At 43.3% G+C, this 24,587-nt stretch overlaps 1 protein-coding gene across 3 annotated transcripts in view; it reads left to right on the plus strand.

The window, feature by feature from the left end:
• Window positions 1-24,587, plus strand: part of DSE (dermatan sulfate epimerase) — a 229,839-nt gene that overhangs the window by 183,765 nt on the left and 21,487 nt on the right. For all 3 annotated transcript variants that reach the window (XM_053710880.1, XM_053710881.1, XM_053710882.1), the window contains one exon: window positions 23,788-24,027. In XM_053710880.1, the coding sequence (XP_053566855.1) occupies window positions 23,788-24,027 (240 nt within the window). The remainder of the gene's footprint in view (window positions 1-23,787; window positions 24,028-24,587) is intronic.

The following is a 24,587-nucleotide window of genomic DNA, read 5'->3' on the forward strand; positions in this document are numbered from 1 at the left end:
TCTGGGATTTAACACCTGCCCACTTGGATGGGGCAATAGTTCCCAAAACCTCTGAGTATTCTATCCCTCCCGCCTCACTGATTAGCCAGTCTAAATCTTTGTCTCTTTTCTCTTTTATTTCTTGGTCTATGGATCATGGTTTTTCCTTATTCTCTTAGAATTCTTAGAATTTTCAGGTTCTTACAGGATGGTCTAGATAACTGCCAGTTCTTTCAACAGGCAGATTTCTGCTCTTTCAGTTTGTTTTATAGGAAGATTGCTAATCTTCCTGACAATTCATGGTTTTGTTTAAGCTTTGGCATGGATTAAGCCTGTTATCAAGCCAATTTTGTCCTCTCTTGAATCTTAAAGGGACAGTATACTGAAAAATTGTTTTTCCCTTAATGTGTTTTTTTTACCAACTGCAGAGTAAAAATTGTATGAAAATGAGCTTTTTAAGGTTTTTTTGTGTATATTAAAGCTTTGATTTTGTGTTTTGAAGCCACAACCTAATTAAATGGGTTGAGCTTGTAGGTATAATCAGACCTCATTACTGTATCACATTGTTTACATATATATGCTTCTTTATCTTATATCTGTCCATAAAACAATCACCAGTACTTGGAGAGAACAATGGAAAATCAACATTTTATTGCCTTATCTCTGCTATATACTGGTAGTGTAATTTCTTCTGCTGGCTGTGTTTACAAAGCTTATCTATAGCTTGGACCTGCGGCCACAAACTTTCAGAATAGGTGGGGATACCACATGCTAAATCAGCTATTTCAAATGCCAATATAGGGTAAAGGAGCTACTTGTAAACAATTTAATACACTTCAGCAGGTAAAGTGGATAATTGGGAACAAATTAAAGGGGAGAAGAATTTTAAGTAAACTGTAACTTGGTGGTAAAGGTTTTGCAAGCTCCTCCATTTGAACCTATGCATAAAGTTGGTATATAAGGGACAGTGTAGTAAAAATTAAACGTTCATGATTCAGATAGGGCATGTCATTTTAAGCAACTTTCCAATTTACTTTGATAATCCATTTTGCTTTGTTCTCTTTGTATTCTTAGTTAAAAGCTAAATCTATGTAGGCTCATATGCTAATTTCTAAGCCCTTAAAGGCAGTCTCTTATCTGAATGCATTTGACAGTTTTTCACAGCTAGAGGGCGCTAGTTCATGTGTGCCATATAGATAACATTATGCTGATGCCCGTAGTTACTTATGAGAGGGCACTGATTGGCTAATATGCATGTCTGTCAAAAGAACTGAAATAAGGGATCAGTCTGCAGAGGCTTGGATACAAGGTAATCACAGAGGTAAAAAGTATATTAATATAACAGTGTTGGTTATGCAAAACTGGGGAATAGGATTATCTATCTTTCTCCAACATAGGTGTGTCCGGTCCACGGCGTCATCCTTACTTGTGGGATATTCTCTTCCCCAACAGGAAATGGCAAAGAGCCCAGCAAAGCTGGTCACATGATCCCTCCTAGGCTCCGCCTACCCCAGTCATTCTCTTTGCCGTTGTACAGGCAACATCTCCACGGAGATGGCTTAGAGTTTTTTAGTGTTTAACTGTAGTTTTTATTATTCAATCAAGAGTTTGTTATTTTAAAATAGTGCTGGTATGTACTATTTACTCAGAAACAGAAAAGAGATGAAGATTTCTGTTTGTATGAGGAAAATGATTTTAGCAACCGTTACTAAAATCCATGGCTGTTCCACACAGGACTGTTGAGAGGAATTAACTTCAGTTGGGGGAACAGTGAGCAGTCTCTTGCTGCTTGAGGTATGACACATTCTAACAAGACGATGTAATGCTGGAAGCTGTCATTTTCCCTATGGGATCCGGTAAGCCATGTTTATTAAGATAGTAAATAAGGGCTTCACAAGGGCTTATTAAGACTGTAGACTTTTTCTGGGCTAAATCGATTCATTATTAACACATATTTAGCCTTGAGGAATCATTTAATCTGGGTATTTTGATAAGATTATATCGGCAGGCACTGTTTTAGACACCTTATTCTTAGGGGCTTTCCCAAATCATAGGCAGAGCCTCATTTTCGCGCCGGTGTTGCGCACTTGTTTTTGAGAGGCATGTCATGCAGTCGCATGTGTGAGGAGCTCTGATACATAGCAAAGACTTTCTGAAGGCGTCATTTGGTATCGTATTCCCCTTTGGGCTTGGTTGGGTCTCAGCAAAGCAGATACCAGGGACTGTAAAGGGGTTAAAGTTAAAAACGGCTCCGGTTCCGTTATTTTAAGGGTTAAAGCTTCCAAATTTGGTGTGCAATACTTTTAAGGCTTTAAGACACTGTGGTGAAATTTTGGTGAATTTTGAACAATTCCTTCATATTTTTTCGCAATTGCAGTAATAAAGTGTGTTCAGTTTAAAATTTAAAGTGACAGTAACGGTTTTATTTTAAAACGTTTTTTGTACTTTGTTATCAAGTTTATGCCTGTTTAACATGTCTGAACTACCAGATAGACTGTGTTCTGAATGTGGGGAAGCCAGAGTTCCTTCTCATTTAAATAAATGTGATTTATGTGACAATGACAATGATGCCCAAGATGATTCCTCAAGTGAGGGGAGTAAGCATGGTACTGCATCATTCCCTTCTTCGTCTACACGAGTCTTGCCCACTCAGGAGGCCCCTAGTACATCTAGCGCGCCAATACTCCTTACTATGCAACAATTAACGGCTGTAATGGATAATTCTGTCAAAAACATTTTAGCCAAAATGCACACTTATCAGCGTAAGCGCGACTGCTCTGTTTTAGATACTGAAGAGCATGACGACGCTGATAATAATGGTTCTGAAGGGCCCCTAAACCAGTCTGATGGGGCCAGGGAGGTTTTGTCTGAGGGAGAAATTACTGATTCAGGGAACATTTCTCAACAAGCTGAACCTGATGTGATTACGTTTAAATTTAAGTTGGAACATCTCCGCATTCTGCTTAAGGAGGTATTATCCACTCTGGATGATTGTGACAAGTTGGTCATCCCAGAGAAACTATGTAAAATGGACAAGTTCCTAGAGGTCCCGGGGCTCCCAGAAGCTTTTCCTATACCCAAGCGGGTGGCGGACATTGTAAATAAAGAATGGGAAAGGCCCGGTATTCCTTTAGTCCCTCCCCCCATATTTAAAAAATTGTTTCCTATGGTCGACCCCAGAAAGGACTTATGGCAGACAGTCCCCAAGGTCGAGGGAGCGGTTTCCACTTTAAACAAACGCACCACTATACCCATAGAAGATAGTTGTGCTTTCAAAGATCCTATGGATAAAAAATTAGAAGGTTTACTTAAAAAGATGTTTGTTCAGCAGGGTTACCTTCTACAACCAATTTCATGCATTGTCCCTGTCGCTACAGCCGCGTGTTTCTGGTTCGATGAGCTGGTAAAGGCGGTCGATAGTGATTCTCCTCCTTATGAGGAGATTATGGACAGAATCAATGCTCTCAAATTGGCTAATTCTTTCACCCTAGACGCCACTTTGCAATTGGCTAGGTTAGCGGCTAAGAATTCTGGGTTTGCTATTGTGGCGCGCAGAGCGCTTTGGTTGAAATCTTGGTCAGCTGATGCGTCTTCCAAGAACAAGCTACTTAACATTCCTTTCAAGGGGAAAACGCTGTTTGGCCCTGACTTGAAAGAGATTATCTCTGATATCACTGGGGGTAAGGGCCACGCCCTTCCTCAGGATCGGCCTTTCAAGGCCAAAAATAAACCTAATTTTCGTCCCTTTCGTAGAAATGGACCAGCCCAAAGTGCTACGTCCTCTAAGCAAGAGGGTAATACTTCTCAAGCCAAGCCAGCTTGGAGACCAATGCAAGGCTGGAACAAGGGAAAGCAGGCCAAGAAACCTGCCACTGCTACCAAGACAGCATGAAATGTTGGCCCCCGATCCGGGACCGGATCTGGTGGGGGGCAGACTCTCTCTCTTCGCTCAGGCTTGGGCAAGAGATGTTCTGGATCCTTGGGCGCTAGAAATAGTCTCCCAAGGTTATCTTCTGGAATTCAAGGGGCTTCCCCCAAGGGGGAGGTTCCACAGGTCTCAGTTGTCTTCAGACCACATAAAAAGACAGGCATTCTTACGTTGTGTAGAAGACCTGTTAAAAATGGGAGTGATTCATCCTGTTCCATTAGGAGAACAAGGGATGGGGTTCTACTCCAATCTGTTCATAGTTCCCAAAAAAGAGGGAACGTTCAGACCAATCTTAGATCTCAAGATCTTAAACAAGTTTCTCAAGGTTCCATCGTTCAAAATGGAAACCATTCGAACAATTCTTCCTTCCATCCAGGAAGGTCAATTCATGACCACGGTGGATTTAAAGGATGCGTATCTACATATTCCTATCCACAAGGAACATCATCGGTTCCTAAGGTTCGCATTCCTGGACAAGCATTACCAGTTCGTGGCGCTTCCTTTCGGATTAGCCACTGCTCCAAGGATTTTCACAAAGGTACTAGGGTCCCTTCTAGCTGTGCTAAGACCAAGGGGCATTGCTGTAGTACCTTACTTGGACGACATTCTGATTCAAGCGTCGTCCCTTCCTCAAGCAAAGGCTCACACGGACATCGTCCTGGCCTTTCTCAGATCTCACGGATGGAAAGTGAACGTGGAAAAGAGTTCTCTATCTCCATCAACAAGGGTTCCCTTCTTGGGAACAATAATAGACTCCTTAGAAATGAGGATTTTTCTGACAGAGGCCAGAAAAACAAAACTTCTAGACTCTTGTCGGATACTTCATTCCGTTCCTCTTCCTTCCATAGCGCAGTGCATGGAAGTGATAGGTTTGATGGTAGCGGCAATGGACATAGTTCCTTTTGCGCGCATTCATCTAAGACCATTACAACTGTGCATGCTCAGTCAGTGGAATGGGGACTATACAAACTTGTCTCCGAGGATACAAGTAAATCAGAGGACCAGAGACTCACTCCGTTGGTGGCTGTCCCTGGACAACCTGTCACAAGGGATGACCTTCCGCAGACCAGAGTGGGTCATTGTCACGACCGACGCCAGTCTGATGGGCTGGGGCGCGGTCTGGGGATCCCTGAAAGCTCAGGGTCTTTGGTCTCGGGAAGAATCTCTTCTACCGATAAATATTCTGGAACTGAGAGCGATATTCAATGCTCTCAAGGCTTGGCCTCAGCTAGCGAGGGCCAAGTTCATACGGTTTCAATCAGACAACATGACGACTGTTGGGTACATCAACCATCAGGGGGGAACAAGGAGTTCCCTGGCGATGGAAGAAGTGACCAAAATCATTCTATGGGCGGAGTCTCACTCCTGCCACCTGTCTGCTATCCACATCCCAGGAGTGGAAAATTGGGAAGCGGATTTTCTGAGTCGTCAGACATTGCATCCGGGGGAGTGGGAACTCCATCCGGAAATCTTTGCCCAAGTCACTCAACTGTGGGGCATTCCAGACATGGATCTGATGGCCTCTCGTCAGAACTTCAAAGTTCCTTGCTACGGGTCCAGATCCAGGGATCCCAAGGCGGCTCTAGTGGATGCACTAGTAGCACCTTGGACCTTCAAACTAGCTTATGTATTCCCGCCGTTTCCTCTCATCCCCAGGCTGGTAGCCAGGAAAGGGCGTCGGTGATCTTGATAGCTCCTGCGTGGCCACGCAGGACTTGGTATGCAGATCTGGTGAATATGTCATCGGCTCCACCATGGAGGCTACCTTTGAGACGAGACCTTCTTGTTCAAGGTCCGTTCGAACATCCGAATCTGGTCTCACTCCAGCTGACTGCTTGGAGATTGAACGCTTGATCTTATCGAAGCGAGGGTTCTCAGATTCTGTTATCGATACTCTTGTTCAGGCCAGAAAGCCTGTAACTAGAAAGGTTTACCACAAAATTTGGAAAAAATATATCTGTTGGTGTGAATCTAAAGGATTCCCTTGGGACAAGGTTAAGATTCCTAAGATTCTATCCTTCCTTCAAGAAGGATTGGAAAAAGGATTATCTGCAAGTTCCCTGAAGGGACAGATTTCTGCCTTGTCTGTGTTACTTCACAAAAAGCTGGCAGCTGTGCCAGATGTTCAAGCCTTTGTTCAGGCTCTGGTTAGAATCAAGCCTGTTTACAAACCTTGACTCCTCCTTGGAGTCTCAACTTAGTTCTTTCAGTTCTTCAGGGGGTTCCGTTTGAACCCTTACATTCCGTTGATATTAAGTTATTATCTTGGAAAGTTTTGTTTTTGGTTGCAATTTCTTCTGCTAGAAGAGTTTCAGAATTATCTGCTCTGCAGTGTTATCCTCCTTATCTGGTGTTCCATGCAGATAAGGTGGTTTTACGTACTAAACCTGGTTTTCTTCCAAAAGTTGTTTCTAACAAAAACATTAACCAGGAGATTATCGTACCTTCTCTGTGTCCGAAACCAGTTTCGAAGAAGGAACGTTTGTTGCACAATTTGGATGTTGTTCGCGCTCTAAAATTCTATTTAGATGCTACAAAGGATTTTAGACAAACATCTTCCTTGTTTGTTGTTTATTCCGGTAAAAGGAGAGGTCAAAAAGCAACTTCTACCTCTCTCTCTTTTTGGATTAAAAGCATCATCAGATTGGCTTACGAGACTGCCGGACGGCAGCCTCCCGAAAGAATCACAGCTCATTCCACTAGGGCTGTGGCTTCCACATGGGCCTTCAAGAACGAGGCTTCTGTTGATCAGATATGTAGGGCAGCGACTTGGTCTTCACTGCACACTTTTACCAAATTTTACAAGTTTGATACTTTTGCTTCTTCTGAGGCTATTTTTGGGAGAAAGGTTTTGCAAGCCGTGGTGCCTTCCATCTAGGTGACCTGATTTGCTCCCTCCCATCATCCGTGTCCTAAAGCTTTGGTATTGGTTCCCACAAGTAAGGATGACGCCGTGGACCGGACACACCTATGTTGGAGAAAGCAGAATTTATGTTTACCTGATAAATTACTTTCTCCAACGGTGTGTCCGGTCCACGGCCCGCCCTGGTTTTTTAATCAGGTCTGATAATTTATTTTCTTTAACTACAGTCACCACGGTATCATATGGTTTCTCCTATGCAAATATTCCTCCTTAACGTCGGTCGAATGACTGGGGTAGGCGGAGCCTAGGAGGGATCATGTGACCAGCTTTGCTGGGCTCTTTGCCATTTCCTGTTGGGGAAGAGAATATCCCACAAGTAAGGATGACGCCGTGGACCGGACACACCGTTGGAGAAAGTAATTTATCAGGTAAACATAAATTCTGTTTTTTAAAATATGAAAATTCTGGATTAGACTGTCTCTTTAAAGGGAAAGTACACTGTAAAAAATGTTTTTTATTAATGTATTTTCAATGACTTGTTATACCAGCTGCATAGTATAAAATGTATGAGAAATTGAATTTTCAGGTTTAGTTGTGTATATGAAGTAGCTGGTTTTGTGCTTTTAGACCACAGCCTATTACAATGGGATGAGCTTCAGGTAATATCAGATCTCATTATGTTATCACTTTGTGTATACACACTAACGTCCTTATCTTATATTTGTCTGGAAAATCAAAACTCAATACTTAGAGGCGGGCGGACAGCTTTTCAACTTGCGAAGCTGTCTGTCCGCCTTCGCTGCATACGGGCAGCAGATCTGTTCGTCCGCTAGCCCGTATGTATCATTACACACTCCTCGCAGTGTGTAAGGCCTGCCCCTTCATTCACGCAACTGAAGGGGCTGTCAATCACAGAGAGCGAGCTAGCTAGCGCTCTGTGATTTTTCCCTCGCCACCTTAGAGGTGGTGTAGGGTGTAAGAAGCAGCAGTCTAATGACCGCTGCTTCTTACATTGCGGGAAGCAGGCTTGCATATGGGAACCTGCCCCGCAAGCACTCCAGAGCAGCTCTCGCTGCTTCGTACATGGAGCCCTTAGAGAGAACAAAGAAAAACAAACCTTTTATTTCTTGACTAAGCTTTACTCAACAGAGTGTAATTTCTTCTGCTGGCTGTGTTTACTTAAGCCATTCAATAGCGGAGACTCTAGTTTTAAAACTTTAGTATAGGTGGGGATACCGCATATTACTACATCAGCTATTTCAAATGCCAAAATAGGGGTAAAGGAGCTACTTGTAAACAATTTAATGCACTCTAGCAGGTAAAATGGATCATTGGGAACAATTTTAGAGGGGAGACATTTTTTTGGTGATCTGTCACTTTTAAGCTTCTTTCTTGGAAAGTTGTTTTCCTTTTGGCTATCTTTTCTGCTAGATGAGTATCTGAATTATCTGCTCCTTCTTGTGATCCTTATCATATTTTCCATCAGGATAAGGCTTTGTCCTTCTTAATATGGGAAGAGTCTACAGCTGCATTCCTTGTGGGGAAATACTGAACCTGGCCACCAGGAGGAGACAAAGACACCCCAGTCAAAGGCTTAAATACCTCTCCTCTTCCTCATAACCCCACTCATTATTTGCCTTTCGTCACAGGAGGTTGGCAGAGAAGTGTTAGATTTCAGAGTAGTCTCTTATGGAGTGTAGTACTCTTCGAGATGGGACTGGAGTTTTAAGTAGTCCTGTCAGCCTCTCATTGAGAGAATGGATGAAAGTTGGAGTCCGGAGATTCAGGGAGAGTCTTTCTGCAAAACCATCCCAACTTATATTAACAGCTCCATAAGCAATCGGCGTTGAGTGAAGAAAGCAGGCAGCGAAACTTGTCAAGTCCATGTCAGAAGCAACGCTACTATCTGGCAAACTTGAAGGACAGTGTTACTGTTCCATGGCATAGATTCTGGTAAGATTGTTTTATTTTTTCTTCTACAAGATAGGAGTCCACGGATTCATCCTTGTGGGATATTATCCTCGTGCTAACAGGAAGTGGCAAAGAGCACCACAGCAGAGCTGTCCATATAGCTCCTCCCCTGACTCCACCCCCCAGTCATTCGCTTTGCCTATGCTAGTAATAGGAAGGGTAAAGTTAAGTGGTGATAAAATGATAGTTTTTAGTTTCTTCAATCAAGAATTTTTTATTTTAAATGGTACCGGAGAGTACTATTCTTTCCTCAGGCAGGACATAAAAGAAGAATTCTGCCTTGAGTTTGATGATCTTAGCAGTTGTAACTGAGATCCATATTGGTTCCCACAAAATTTGCTGAGGAGTACAAGAGAAATCTTCAGTGTGGGGAACGTTTCTTACTGCAAACAGCATTAAGGTATGTGCAGTCATTTATATTCTGAGGAGACTGTTGTAGATCAGAATGGGCTGACATATTTCCCAGGTTGGGAAGGGGTAAGCAGTAGTCCTGGTTAGGATGGTAAAACTGTGTATAATTATCCTTGCAAGAGATTTCAACAGGGGACACTTATGGGCTATATGGTTGTAGACACTGGGGCAGCCTAGAAACGCTTACTTTATTAAATATGAGACTTATCAGGGCTGACATTTTGTGATACTGAGGGGTCCACATGGCATATATGTTTATTAGATAAACATTTATTCATGGCCGTTTTTCTTAAAACCTCTTCCCATGCGGTTGCTAAAGTTTATTTGCACATCGAGGATGATGGACGGGGCCTAGTTTCGAGCCTCAGTGCGCAGTTAGAGCTTGGAGAGATCAGCAGCAATTAGCTCCGGTTGGGAACTGACTATGAGGCTGTTTTTCGGAGTGAGACCGGTTCGTTTTCCCCAGTCCTTTGGGGCAGGGTGCAGGGGCAGTTATAGCAATTTTTCTCTGCATAACACTTTTTGTGGGCTAAACACTCTAATTAAAAGGTTAACTCTCCTGTTTACTTGTGGTGCAATATCCGATTGCACATTAGGTTCACACATAATCGAAATTAATCATTTTGCATAACGTGTTAGCAATTTTGAAAAAACAGTGTACTCTTTTTATCCTTAAAGGCACAGTACTCGTTTTTTTTTTTGCTGATTGTTTTTCCTATGTAATCAAGGTTGTTAACGACTTGTGCTGTTATTACTAGTCTGTTCAACATGTCTGACATTGGAGAGTGTTCAGTTTTCTATGTGTTTAGAAGCCATTGTGGAACCCCCACTTAATATGTGTCCCTCATGTACTGAAAGGGCCTTACATTGCAAAGAACATATTTTAGCTGATAAAAGTATGTCTCAGGATGATTCTCAGTCAGAAGAGAATCGGGTTATGCCATCTACTTCTCCCCAAGTGTCACAACCTTTAACGCCCGCCCAAGTGTCTAATTCTTTCACCCTGCAAGATATGGCTGCAGTTATGTCTACTACCCTTACAGAGGTATTATCTCAACTGCCAGGTTTGCAGGGTAAGCGCAGCAGGTCCGGTATTAGAGTAAATGCTGAGCCCTCTGATGCTTTATTGGCCATCTCTGATCTACCCTCACAGTGTTCTGATTTGGGGGTGGGGGACTTGCTCTCTGAGGGAGAGCTTTCAGACTCAGGAAAGATGTTCCCTCAAACAGACTCAGATGTGACAGCCTTTAAGTTTAAGCTTGAACACCTCCGCTTGTTACTCAGGGAGGTTTTAGCGACTCTGGATGATTGTGACCCTATTGTCATCCCACCAGAGAAATTTTGTAAAATGGATAAATATCTAGAGGTCCCTACTTACACTGTTTTTCCAGTCCCTAGAAGAATTTCGGACATTGTTACTAAGGAATGGGATAGACAAAGATCCTATGGATAAAAAATTAGAAGGACTTCTAAAGAAGTTGTTTATTCATCAGGGTTTTCTTCTGCAACCTATAGTGTACATTGTTCCAGTAACTACTGCAGCAGCTTTTTGGTTTGAGGCTCTAGAGGAGTCTCTTAAGGTTGAGACCCCATTAGATGATATTTTGGACAGAATTAAGGCTCTCAAGCTAGCAAATTCTTTTATTACAGATGCCGCTTTCCAAATGGCTAAGTTAGCGGCTAAGAATGCAGGCTTTGCCATTTTAGTGCGTAGAGCGTCATGGTCTGCTGATGTGTCATCTAAATCCAAGCTTTTACCTATTCCCTTTAAAGGTAAGACCTTATTCGGGCCTGAACTAATGGAGATCATTTCTGACATTACTGGAGGTAAAGGTCATGCCCTTCCTCAGGACAAGACGGTTAAAATGAGGACCAAACCGAATAATTTTCGTTCTTTTCGAAACTTTAAAGGTGGTCCCTCTACTTCCTCATCTGCCTCCAAGCAGGAGGGGAACTTTGCTCAATCCAAGTCAGTCTGGAGACCTAACCAGACCTGGAATAAAGGTAAACAGGCCAAGAAGCCCGCTGCTGCTACCAAAACAGCATGAAGGGGCAGCCCCTGATCCGGGACCGGATCTAGTAGGGGGCAGACTTTCTCTCTTCGCTCAGGCTTGGGCAAGAGATGTTCAGGATTCCTGGGCATTAGAAATTGTGACCCAGGGGTATCGTCTAGAATTCAAGGATTCTCTCCCAAGGGGGAGATTTCATCTTTCATGTTTGTCTGTAAACCAGACAGAAAGAGAGGCGTTCTTACGCTGTGTAAAAGACCTATATACCATGGGTGTAATCTGCCCAGTTCCAAAATTAGAACAAGGGCAGGGGTTTTACTCCAATCTGTTCGTGGTTCCCAAAAAAGAGGGAACGTTCAGACCGATTTTAGATCTCAAAACTCTAAACAAATTTCTCAGAGTCCCATCATTCAAGAGACCATACGAACAATTTTACCAATGATCCAGGAGGGTCAATATATGACTACCGTGGATTTGAAGGATGCGTATTCCTATCCACAAAGATCATCACCAGTTCCTCAGTTTCGCCTTCCTGGACAAACAATACCAGTTTGTGCCCCTTCCTTTCGGGTTGGCCACAGCAAGGCCACGGGGCATAGCAGTGGCGCCCTATCTGGACGATATTTTGATTCAGGCGTCAAGTTACCATCTAGCCAAATCTCACACGGACATTGTTGGCTTTTCTAAGAACTCACGGGTGGAAGGTGAACATAAAAAAGAGTTCACTTGTTCCTCTGACAAGAGTTCCATTCCTAGGAACTCTGATAGACTCGGTAGACATGAAAATTTTTCTGACGGAGGTCAGAAAATCGAAGATCCTAACCACTTGCCGAGCACTTCATTCCATTCCTCGGCCATCAGTGGCTCAGTGTATGGAGGTAATTGGACTGATGGTAGTGGCAATGGACATAGTTCCGTTTGTTCACTTACATCTCAGACCACTGCAGCTGTGCATGCTCAGACAGTGGAATGGGGATTATGCGGATTTATCTCTGCGGATAAATCTGGATCTAGAGACCAGAGACTCTCTTCATTGATGGTTGTCACAGGATCATCTGTCCCAGGGAATGTGCTTCCGCAGGCCAGAATGGGTCATAGTGACGACGGACGCCAGTTTCTCGGGCTGGGGTGCAGTCTGGAATTCCCGGAAGGCTCAGGGTGTGTGGACTCAGGAGGAGTCCCTACTACCAATAAATATTCTGGAACTGAGAGCGATATTAAACGCGCTTCAAGCGTGGCCTCAGCTGGCTTTGGCCAAATTCATAAGATTCCAGTCAGACAATATCACGACTGTAGCATATATCAATCATCAAGGGGGAACAAAGAGTCCTCTAGCGATGATAGAGGTTTCCAAGATTATTCGATGGGCAGAGACTTACTCTTGCCATCTATCAGCAAGGTATATCCCAGAAGTGGAGAACTGGGAAGCGGATTTTCTAAGTCGTCAGACTTTTTTCATCCGGGGGAGTGGGAGCTCCATCCGGAGGTGTTTGCACAATTGATTCATCAATGGGGAACACCGGAATTGGATCTGATGGCATCTCGTCAGAATGCCAAACTTCCTTGTTACAGGTCCAGATCAAGGGATCCTCAAGCAGTACTGATAGATGCTCTAGCAGTACCGTGGTCATTCAACCTGGCTTATGTGTTTCCTCCTTTTCCTCTCTTACCTCGTCTGATCACACAGGAGAGGGCTTCGGTAATCTGTCATACTTGGTATGCAGACCTGGTGGAAATGTCATCTCTGCCACCGTGGAAACTGCCACTGAGACATGACCTTCTCATTCAGGGTCTGTTCCAACATCCAAATCTAGTTTCTCTGCCGCTGACTGCCTGGAGATTGAATGCTTGATTTTATCTAAGCGGGGATTCTCTGAGTCGGTCATTGATACCTTAATTCAGGCTCAAAAGCCTGTCGCTAGGAAACTTTACCATAAGATATGGCGTAAATATCTTTATTGGTGCGAATCCAAAGGCTACTCATGGAGTAAGATCAGGATTCCTAGGATTTTGTCCTTCCTCCAAGAAGGATTGGAGAAGGGGTTATCAGCTAGTTCCTTAAAGGGACAGATTTCTGCTTTGTCAATTTTACTACACAAGCGCCTGGCAGATGTACCCGACGTTCAGTCTTTTTGTCAGGCTTTGGTTAGAATTAAGCCTGTGTTTAAACCTGTTGCTCCGCCATGGAGTTTGAATTTAGTTCTTAATGTTCTTCAAGGGGTTCCGTTTGAACCCATGCATTCCACAGATATTAAACTTCTATCTTGGAAAGTTCTGTTTTTAGTTGCTATCTCTTCTGCTCGAAGAGTTTCTGAGCTATCTGCATTACAATGCGACTCACCTTATCTTATATTCCATTCTGATAAGGTGGTTTTGCGTACTAAACCTGGATTTCGTCCTAAGGTTGTTTCAAATAAGAATATTAATCAGGAAATTGTTGTTGCTTCTCTGTGTCCTAACCCTTCTTCTAAGAAGGAGCGTCTGTTACATAACTTGGACGTGGTTCGTGCTTTGAAGTTTTACTTGCAAGCGACCAAGGATTTCCGGCAAACATCTTCTCTGTTTGTTGTCTAATCTGGAAAGCGTAGAGGTCAAAAAGCTACAGCTACCTTTCTTTTTGCTGAAAAGCATCTTCCGTTTCGCATACAAGACTGCTGGACAGCAGCCTCCTAAAAAGATTACAGCTCATTCTACTAGAGCGGTGGCTTCCACATGGGCTTTTAAAAACGATGCTTCTGTTAAACAGATTTGTAAGGCTGCGACTTGGTCTTACCTTCATACCTTTTCCAAATTTTACAGATTTGATACTTTTGCTTCTTCTGAGGCTATTTTTGGGAGAAAGGTTCTTCAAGCAGTGGTGCCTTCTGTTTAGGTATCTGTCTTGTCCCTCCCATTCATCCGTGTCCTGTAGCTTTGGTATTGTATCCCACAAGTAAAGGATGAATCCGTGGACTCGTCGTATCTTATAGAAGAAAAGGAAATCTATGCTTACCTGATAAATTGATTTCTTCTAAATACGACGAGTCCACGGCCTGCCCTGTCAATTTAAGACGGATTATATTTTTTTTGTTTAAAACTTTCAGTCACCTCTGCACCTTTTAGTTTTTCCTTTTTCTTCCTATACCTTCGGCCGAATGACTGGGGGTTGGAGTCAAGGGAGGAGCTATATCGACAGCTCTGCTGTGGTGCTCTTTGCCACTTCCTGTTAGCAGGAGGATAATATCCCACAAGTAAAGGATGAATTTGTGGACTCGTCGTATCTTAGAAGAAATCAATTTATCAGGTAAGCATAAATTCCTTTTTTTTCAGCTGCTTAGTTCAGGGATGTGCAGGATCTGAGTCCTGGAGGTCATAGCTCAGGGTTACAAGATAGGTTTCAAGTCTCAGCCACCCAAGGGCAGATAACTCCTCTCTCTCCTGTCTTCCTTACCAGAAAGGAGGGAAGCCTTTCTGGGGTGCATATGAGATCTGTCCTCTTAGGGGTTTTTGTCCCTGTGCCTATCGCTGTGAGAGGTTTGGGATACTATTCAAACCTTTTTCTGGTCCCAAAGAAGGAGGGAACTTTCCGTCCGATTCTGGACCTAAAGTGTTTAAACAAGTTTTTTAAAAGTTCCCTCGTTGGAGACAATAGGGTCCATTTTTCCCCTCGTTCGAGAAGGGCAGTTCATGACCACGATAGATCTGAAGGATGCTCCCTTCACGTACCAAACCAGTTCCAAAGGTTTGCGTTCCTGGACCAGCACTTCCAGTTTATTGCACTTACATTTGGTCTAGCTACTGCTCCAAGAAGAGTGGACCATTCGGAATCTCTCCTCTGTCTTCTTCGATCCCATGGATGGAAGATGAATCTAGAGAGAATTCTCTTGTATCAAGTACCAGGGTAGAATTCACGGGTACTATAATAGACTCCATAGACCTGAGAATATTTCTAACAGACCAGAGTCGTTGCAAGCTAGCTTCAACATGTCTTGCCCTCTAGACCTCTTTAAGGCCATCTGTGGCTAGGTTTATGGAGGTGATTGGTCTCATGGTGTACAGCATGGACATAATTTCCTTTGCCAGGTTTCACCTCAGACTGTTGCAACTGTGCATGATGAAGCAGTGGAACGGCGATCGTTCGGATCTGTCTCAACAGATTTATCTAGACGACCGATTGAGAGAATCTCTCTCTTGGTGGTTTTGTCAGGATCACTATTCTCGCGAGACGTCAATCTCAAGTCTATCCTGGGTGATTGTGACTACGGTTGCGAGTCTGTCAGGATGGGGAGCTGTTTGGGGTGTAAGGAAGGCACAGGGCCTATGGAAAAGCTCCCGATCTCATTTTGGATCTTCGGGCGATATACAATGCTCTGAAGGCTTGGCCTCTACTGGGTTTGTCCCAGTTTATCTAAACCCAATTAGACAATATAACCTCGGTGGCTTACATCAACTTTCCTTTCATCCGGGGTAATGGTCTCTCCATCCCGAGTGTTTGCGGAGATATGCAAGAGGAAGATCTTATGACGTCTCCATACCAAGCTACCCAGATTTGGGTCGAGGGACAGGGATCCTCGGGTGGAGCTAACAAATGCATTAGCGGTTCAATCTTATTTATCTTGTCTGGCCGTCATCACTACTCCCTAGTGTAGTGGCTCGAATCAAGCAGGGCTCAGTGATACTGATTGCTCCGTCTTGGCCGCTAAGGATATGGTTCGGGGATCTAGTGGGGATGTCATCATCTCCTCCGTGGAAGTTACCTTGTCGCAGGGATCTGCTGACCAAGGTCTTTGTTCATCAATGTCTAGATTATCTGAGGCTGACTGTGGGGAGATTGAACGCTTAGTCCTAGCCAAGAGAGGGTTTTCTGAGAGAGTTACTTTTACTCTCATTCAGGCTCGTAAGCTTGTTGCTCGTCGCATCTATCAAAAGGTGCGGAGGAACTACTTATTCTGTTCTCCAGGATTAACTGGAGAAGGGCTTTTCTGCAAGTCCCCTGAAGGGACAGATTTCAGCCCTGTCTGTTACTGCACAAGAGGTTCGCTGTGCTTCCAGACGTGCAGTCATTTGTTAAGGCTCTGCTAGGATCAGACCTGTATTTATATCTAATGCTCCTCCTTGGAGTGTAAATCTTGCTCTTAAAGTTTTGCAATGGGTTACGTTGGGGCCTATGCATGACGTAGACATTAAATTGTTGTCTTGGAAGGTTCCTTTTCTACTGGCTATTGCTGCCTTGCAATTCGTCCCTCCTTATCTGACTTTCCATGCTGATAGGGCTGTTCTACGAACCAAGTTAGGTTTTCTTCCTAAGGTTGTGTAAATTCGCAACATTAATCAAGAGATATTGGTTCCTTGCTTAGGTCCTAATCCTTCTTTGTCAAAGGAACATTTACAACGTATTTCTGGATGTGGTTTGTGCCTTGAAGTTCTGTCTTCAGGCCACAAAGGAATTTAGACAAACTTCTTTCTCGGTTTGACTCTCTTTTCTGGGAAGCGTAGGGGGTTAGAGGGCCTCTTCGACTTCCTTATCTTTTTGGCTGAGGAGTGTCATCCGTTTAGCATAGACAGCGGGACATAAGCCTCCTTTGAGGATTACGACTCATTCTACAAGAGCAGTGGTTTCCTTTTGGGCCTTCAAAAATGAGGCCTCTATGGATCAGATTTGTAAGACGGCTACCCGGTCCTCCTTACAGTTTGATGTTTTTGCTTCTGCTGAAGCCGCCTTCGGAGAAAGGGTTTTGCAGGCTGTGGTGCCCTCAGATTAGGGTCCGCCTCTCTCTTTTTCCCTTCCGTTAGCATTCCGTGTACTCTAGAGATTGGGTATAGGTTTCCCACAAGTAAGGAATGCAGCTGTGGACTCTCTTCCCATATTAAGAAAGAAAACTTAAATTATGCTTAACAGATAATTTCCTTTCCTTCTGTATGGGAAGAGTCCACAGCTCACGCCGTGTTCTCTGATGGGCAGCCCTAAATTTAAATGTATTATTCTGGCACTTTTTTCACCCTATTTCTCCTACTGTTCCTTGTTCCCTCGGAATAAGGAGTAGGGTTATGAGGAAGTGGGGGGAGGTATTTAAGCCTTTGGCTGGGGTGTCTTTGCCTCCTTTTCGTGGCCAGGTTCAGTATTTCCCACTAGGAATGCAGCTGTGGACTCTTCCCATACAGAAGGAAAGGAAATTATCTGGTAAGCATAATTTGTTTTTAAGAACTAAGTTTGACTTTTTGCCTAAGGTGATAGCTTTGAATAACATTAGTCGGGAAATTGTTGTCCCTTCTTTATGTCCTAATCCAAACAGGACTTAAAGGCTCTAGCAACATTCAAATTATGAAAAAGCCTCTCTGAAGTATTGTTTTGATTCTACTAAGGATTTTAGACAAACTTGTTTGTTCTTTGTTCAGGTTCCAGAAAAGGATAGAAAGCTTCTGCTGTTTCTTTGGCTTCTCGGTTAAAGCTCTTAATTCATAAAGTTTTTTTTTTTGGAGGTCTCCCCCCAAACAGATTACGGCTCATTCTACCAGGTCTGTGGCTACTTCTTGGGCTTTCAAGACAGACCTCTGTTGAAATTTGCAATTCGGCTACTTTATCTTCTTTGCATACGTTTACTACTACTTTTCTACCGTTTTGATGTTTTTGCTTCTTCTTAGGAAACCTTTGGTAGGGAAGTTAGTCAAACAGTGTTATCAGCTTAACATTTATTTTTTTTACCTATAGGCTATTTTTAAGTTCAGGGGTTGAGGATTTAGTTTTTGTGAAAAAAAAAAAGTTTTCTATGCCATCCTTTCTTTTCATTACTCGTTGGGTATCCGTTCCCAGGATTAATGGATTGTAGACTCTCACTACCTTTATAAAAGAAAACACAATTTATGCTTACCTGATGAAAATGTTTCTTTTATGGTGGTGCGAGTCCATGAGACCTCACCCTGTTGCTTTTGTCGGTGATGGTTATTTATTTTTGGCACAGCCTCCCCCCCCCCCCCCCCCCCCCTGCTTCTATTAATTTTTTTGTTATTAATTCCTTTTCCATCGTAATATGAGGTGAGTCCACAGCTTTATTCCATACTTGTGGAAATACAGAACCTGGCCACCGGGAGGAGGCAAAGACACCCCAGTCAAAGGCTTTAAATACCTCCCCCACTCCCCTCACCACCCAGTCATTCTTTGACTTTCGTCACAGGAGGATGGCAGAGAAGTGTCGGAAGATTCGGAGTAGTACTCTTCGCTATGGGACTTGAGTGTTAAGTGGTCTTGTCAGCCTCCCAGTGAGAGCATGGAGAAATGTTAGTCTGGAGATGCAGGGAGAGTCTTTCTGCGAAACCATCCAGACTCGTATTAACATCTCCTAAGTGATCATTGTTGACGAGTTTCAGTGCCTGCTTCTATCACTCAAGTCCATGTCAGGTGCGATGCTACAAGACTGTCAAACTTGAGAGGCTGTGTGTCTGTTCCACAGCAATGATTCCGGTAAGATCGTTTCATTTCATCTTATATGATAACGTATGAAGACAGGGTCACAGTGTGACTCCTTTTATCTGTATGGAATCAAGGGTAATATCTCCGGGAAGAGATTATTGAACAGGGGGGATTTATACATGCTTTTTTATTTATTTACTTTATTATGTTTTATGCTGCGACATATGTAAGATGAGGCTCTGGCAGATGTGTGAATATTCAGGTTTTATTTTCGTTTTGGATAACTGCGCAGACCATCATCAGTTTGGCGTGTTTTCTTCCTGAAGGAGGGAGTGGTCCTGCATGGCACTCCATGTGAGCGGGTGTGGCCTCATTGTCTTCCTTTTCCTGACCATGCGGTTGACAGGAAACAAAGCGGTTTCTCTGTGAGGCCTGGGTCATAGAAGGTGGTGAGTGCCCCAGCCATTGGGGGTATAAAGGTGCCTTTTATTTTTTCTTTAGTCCATCGCACAAGCGCAAGCTATGGAGGACTCTGATGCGTTAGAGGTTACTCACTCTTTAACTAAATCTAATACCTATTTTTATTATGAGGAGGCTACGGTATACCTGCCTGCTCAATTATGTTCCACATGCCTTGATAAAGTAGTGATATCCAAAAAGAACAAGATGTTTAGTGCCACTGAGCTGTCCACCTCTGAGGGGTCTCCGTCCCGCGAGGTGTGTACCCTGCAATCATCTCCTATTACACATGCAGCTCCCCATTGCACTATTAATCCTTCTTCGGGAGGGGCCCTCTTAACGCCAGACTTTTCTGAACAGTTGCAAATGACAGTGTCTTCAGCCTTTAGTGCTTTACCTCGCCCTGCTAAGCGCAAGCGTAAGGTTAAATATTGCTATCTTTCCCAGGGGTCATCTACCAACTTGTTGGATTTATCTGATACTAGATTATGCGCTGATGAAGACCGCCTCTAATTCTTCAAAGGAGGCTCTGTCTCTGTCGGAATCGGCTGCATCTAGGCCTCCGGCTGCGGAGGAACCAGACTTTTTAGATTTAGGATAGAGCAGTTACACTTTCTTTTAAAGGAAGTGCTGGCTACATTAGAGATTCTGGACCCCAAGTTACCAGAGGAACATTCTAGTTCTAAGCTTGATAAGGTTTATGAGGACAGGGTCGTGCTGAAAACTATCCCGGTTCCTGTAAAGATGGCAAATATTATTAAGAATGAATGGGAAAGGCTTGGATCCTCTTTCCCCTTCTTCCTTTAAGAAATTGTTCCCGGTTCGTGACTCACAATTAGAGTTGTAGGGGGCTGTCCCTAAGGTGGATGGAGCTATCTCCAAGCTTGCTACGCACACCACTATCCCGCTCGAGGATAGTTCGTCATTTAAGGAGCCCATGGATAAGAAGCTGTAAACTCTAAGGAAAATGTTTCAGCACACAGGATTTTTATTTCAGCCGGCAGCGGCGCTTGCTGCGGTGGCTGGAGCCGCTACCTATTGGTGTGATTCTGTCAGAGGTGGAAACTCCCCTCAACGAGATCCAGGAAAGAATTAAGGCCTTAAGGGTTGCTAATTCATTTATTTGTGAGGAAAATATGCAGATTATGTGCTTGAATGCTAAGACATCAAGCTTTTCTGTTCTAGCCCGTAGGGTTCTATGGTTGAAGTCTTGGTTGGCTGACATGACTTCTAAATCTAGACTACTTTCCCTTCCATTTAAGGGGAAGGTTCTTTTCAGTCCAGGACTGGACTCTATCATATCCACGGTCACTGGGAGCAAGGGTGCCTTTTTACCGCAGGATAAGAAAAATAAAGCTAAAGGACAAGGTCCTAATTTTCGTTCAGATAAGTCCCAACGTCAGCAGCCCTCCGAAGTCTGATCAGTCCAAGGGAACTTGGTAACCAGCTCAATCTTGGAACAAATCCAAGCAAAACAAGAAGCCCGCCAAGAAAAAAAACATGAAGGGATGGTCCCCGATCTGTCACTGGATTGTGTGGGGGGCAGACTATCTTGCTCTTTGGAGCCTTGGCTGGGAGACATGCAAGACCCTTGGGATCTGGAGGTCGTTGCCGAGGATTACAGGATAGGTTTCAAATCTCATCCACCCAGGGGCAGATTCCTCTTATCAAACCTGTCTTAAAGACCAGAAAAACGAGATGCCTTTCTAGGGTGCATGAGGGATCTCTCCTCCCTAGGAGTCATTGTGCCAGTACCTCTAGCAGAAAGAGGTCTGGGATACTACTAAAAAAATTTTGTGGTCCAATGAAGGGTACGTTTTGTTCGATTATGGACTTAAAGTGCTTTAAACAAGTTTCTGTCGGTGCCATCGTTCAAGATGGAAACACTAAGGTCTATTCTGCCCTTAGTCCAAGAAAGGGACAGTTCATGACCACGATTGACTTGAAGGATGCTTACATTGATGTTTCAATACACAAGGATCACTTCAAGTTCTTAAGATTTGCTTTTCTGAATCAGCACTTCCAGTTTGAAGCTCTTCCGTTCGGTCTGGCTACTGCTTCAAGAGCCTTTACGAAGGTTATAGGAGCTCTGCTCGTGGTGGCAAGATCCAGAGGGATTGCAGTAGCATCTTATTTGGACGACATTCAAGTCCAAGCTCCATCTTGATGGCTGGCAGAAGACCATTAGAGAGCTGTTCTTCTTCAATCTCATGGATGGAAAATAAACTTAGAGAAGAGTTCTTTGGTTCCCAGTACCAGAGTGGACTTCCTGGGTACGATAATAGATTCCATATTTATGAAGCTATTTCTTACAGACCAGAGACGTTTACTTCCAGTTGTCTTGTCCTCCAGACCTACTCAAGGCCATCTGTGGCCCGGTGTATGGAGATGATTGGGCTCATGGTGTCCAGCATAGATATCATCCCATTTGCCAGGTTCTTTCTCAGACCTCTACAGCTTTGCATGCTGAGGCAGTGGAATGGTGATCACTCTGATGTATCCCAACAAATTTCTCTTACCAGCTGATTGAGAGAATCAATCTCTTGGTGGCTCCTTCCAGATTGCCTGTCCCAGGGGACATCCTTCTTGAGTCCATCCTAGGAGATTGTGACTACGGATGCAAGTCTATCAGGATGGGGAGCCGTTTGGGGTGCTTGGATGTCACAGGGCCGATGGAGGAATCTCCTCTCCCGATCCATATTGTGGAACTTTGTGTGATCTTCAACGCTCTAAGGGCTTGGCCTCTTCTGGGTTTATCCCAGTTTATCAGATTCCAATCGGACAACATTACCTCGGTGGCTTGCATCGGGGGGAGGGGGGGGGGACGAGAAGCTTTTTGCGGACCTAGTGGGGATGTCATAATCTCCTCCATGGAGGTTACACTGTCGCAGGGTTTGTTCGTTTGTTCACCAAAATCTAGATACTCTAAAGACGGACTGCGTGGAGGTTGAACGCTTAGTCCTAGCCAGGAGAGGTTTTTCTGAAAGAGTGATTGACACTATTATTCAGGCCAGAAAGCCGGTCACCCTTCGCATCTACCATAATGTGTGGAGGACCTACTTATTCTGGTGTGAGGAACGTGGATTCCCCTGGCATAAGGTCAGGTTATCCAGAATTCTGTCCTTTCTGCAAGATGGTTTGGAGAAGGGAGTTGCTACTAGTTCCTTAAAGGGACAGATTTCAGCGCTATCTGTGTTACACAAGAGGCTCGCTGAGCTTCCTGATATTCAGTCTTTTGTTCAGGCTCTGTCTAGAATCAGGCCTGTGTTTAGACATTCCGCTCCCCCTTGGAGTTTAAATTTGGTTCTTAAGGTTTTGCAGAGGACTCCGTTTGAGCCCATGCATTCGGTTGACATTAAGTTACTGTCTTGGAAAGTTCTCTTTCTATTGGCTATTGCTTCGGCACGCAGAGTCTCTGAGATGGTGGCCTTGCAATGTGAGCCTCCTTACCTAGTGTTTCATGCTGCTAAGGCCGTTCTTCGCAACTGGGTTGGGTTTTCTCCGTAAGGTTGTGTCTGATCGCAACATCAATCAGGAGATTGTGGTTTCTTCTTTGTGTCCTAATCCTTTTTCGAAGGAGTGATTACTTCATAATTTGGATGTGGTTCGGGCTCTGAAATTCTATCTTCAGGCTACGAAAGATTTTAGACAGTCTTCGGCATTTTTTGTTGTCTATGCTGGGGAGCGCAGAGGGCAGAAGGCTTCTTACACTTCCCTGTCCTTTTGGTTGAGGAGCATCATCTGCTTAGCATATGAAACTGCGGGACATAAGCCTCCTCAGAGGATTACTGCTCATTCAACTAGAGCTGTGGCTTCTTCTTGGACCTTCAAAAAATGAGGCCTCTATGGAGCAGATTTGTAGGGCGGCTACTTAGTCCTCCTTACATACCTTTTTCAAAATTTTAAACATTTTTTTTACAAGCTTTTGCCTCGGCTGAAGCAGCTTTTGGGAGAAAGGTTTTACAGGCTGTGGTTCCCTCAGAATAGGGCCCACATCCTTTTTACCCTCCCGTTTTCATTCAGTGTCCTCTACAGCTTGGGTATATGTCTTCCACAAGTAAGGAATGAAGCAGTGGACTCTCCTCGTATTAAGATGGAAAACATAAATTATGCTTACAAGATAATTTTCCTTTCCATCTGTATGAGGAGAGTCAATGGCCCCCGCCCGTTTTCTCAGTTGTGCAGACCTAAATTTTTGTAAATTCTTCTGACACCTTTTATACCCTGATATTTCTCCTACTGTTCCTTGTTTACTCTGCAGAATAACTGGGGGATGAGGGGAGTGGGGGAGGTATTTAAGCCTTTGGCTGGGGTGTCTTTGCCTCCTCCTGGTGGACAGGTTCTGTATTCCCACAAGTAAGGAATGAAGCCGTGGACTCTCCTCATACAGATGGAAAGGAAGTTATCTGGTTAGCATAATTTGTTTTCCTACTTTTTCTTTGCTTGGCTATACATTTAGACTAGTTTTGGGTTAAGTGGGAGGGGTTTTATAGAACTATTGGGGTTTTGAAATCCTCCTAGCGGTCAGGAAAGGTATTTCCCAGGAGTAATTGATCATGGACTCGAACCACCATGAAATAAATTAATTTATCAGTTATGCATAAGTTATGGTTTTTCAGTGCTTTATTGTTTTATTGTGAATTGCTTGCATTCTCTAGATATATGAAAGAAATTAAATTAATTTAAAAAAAATATAGTTTTATTGTCTATCTTGTTTATATATCAGTTACCTTTATTTTGGCATGATAGAATTCATGTTAATCTGTAATATTTTATTTAGGGTACCTGCAAGAAGCCTACTTCTGGACAAAGCAAGTTCTGACCATCATGGAGAAGTCTATTGTTTTGTTGAATGATATTACGGATGGTTCCTTGTATGAAGGAGTGGCATATGGCAGCTACACCACTAGATCTCTCTTTCAGTACATCTTTCTTGTCCAAAGGCATTTTGACATCAATCATTTTAACCATCCCTGGCTGAAAGAGCACTTTGCCTTTATGTATAGAACTGTCCTGCCAGGTAAGAGATGTTAACAATTTAAACCTTTTATTATTTTGTATGTATGACTAATTTGTTCTTATGCCACTTTTTTTTCATCAAATTAAATAATAGTATAATGAATTGATGCATTTTCCTTGCCTTGTTACTTTGACAATTAACTTAAAGGGACACTAAACCCAACATTTTTCTTTCACGATTCTGATGTAGAATACAATTTTAAGCAACATTCCAATTTACTTCTATTATCTAATCTGCTTCATTCTTTAGATATCATTTGTTGAAGAAATAGCAATGCACATGAGTGAGCCAATCACACTAGGCATCTATGTGCAGCCACCAATCGGCAGCTACTGAGCCTATCTAGATATTCTTTTCAGCAAAGGATAGCAAGAGAATGAAGCAAATTCGATAATAGAAGTAAATTAGAAAGTTGTTTAAAATTGTATGCTCTTTCTAAATCATTAAATAAAAAAATGGGTTTCATGTCCCTTTAAGTGACTATGCTTTGAGATATTTTTATAGCGGACAATCTATAATGTACATTTAATAGTTACTAGACGTGTGCATTCTGCAGCTTC

The sequence above is a fragment of the Bombina bombina genome, chromosome 4 (assembly GCF_027579735.1).
Source record: "Bombina bombina isolate aBomBom1 chromosome 4, aBomBom1.pri, whole genome shotgun sequence".
Lineage (NCBI taxonomy): Eukaryota > Metazoa > Chordata > Amphibia > Anura > Bombinatoridae > Bombina > Bombina bombina.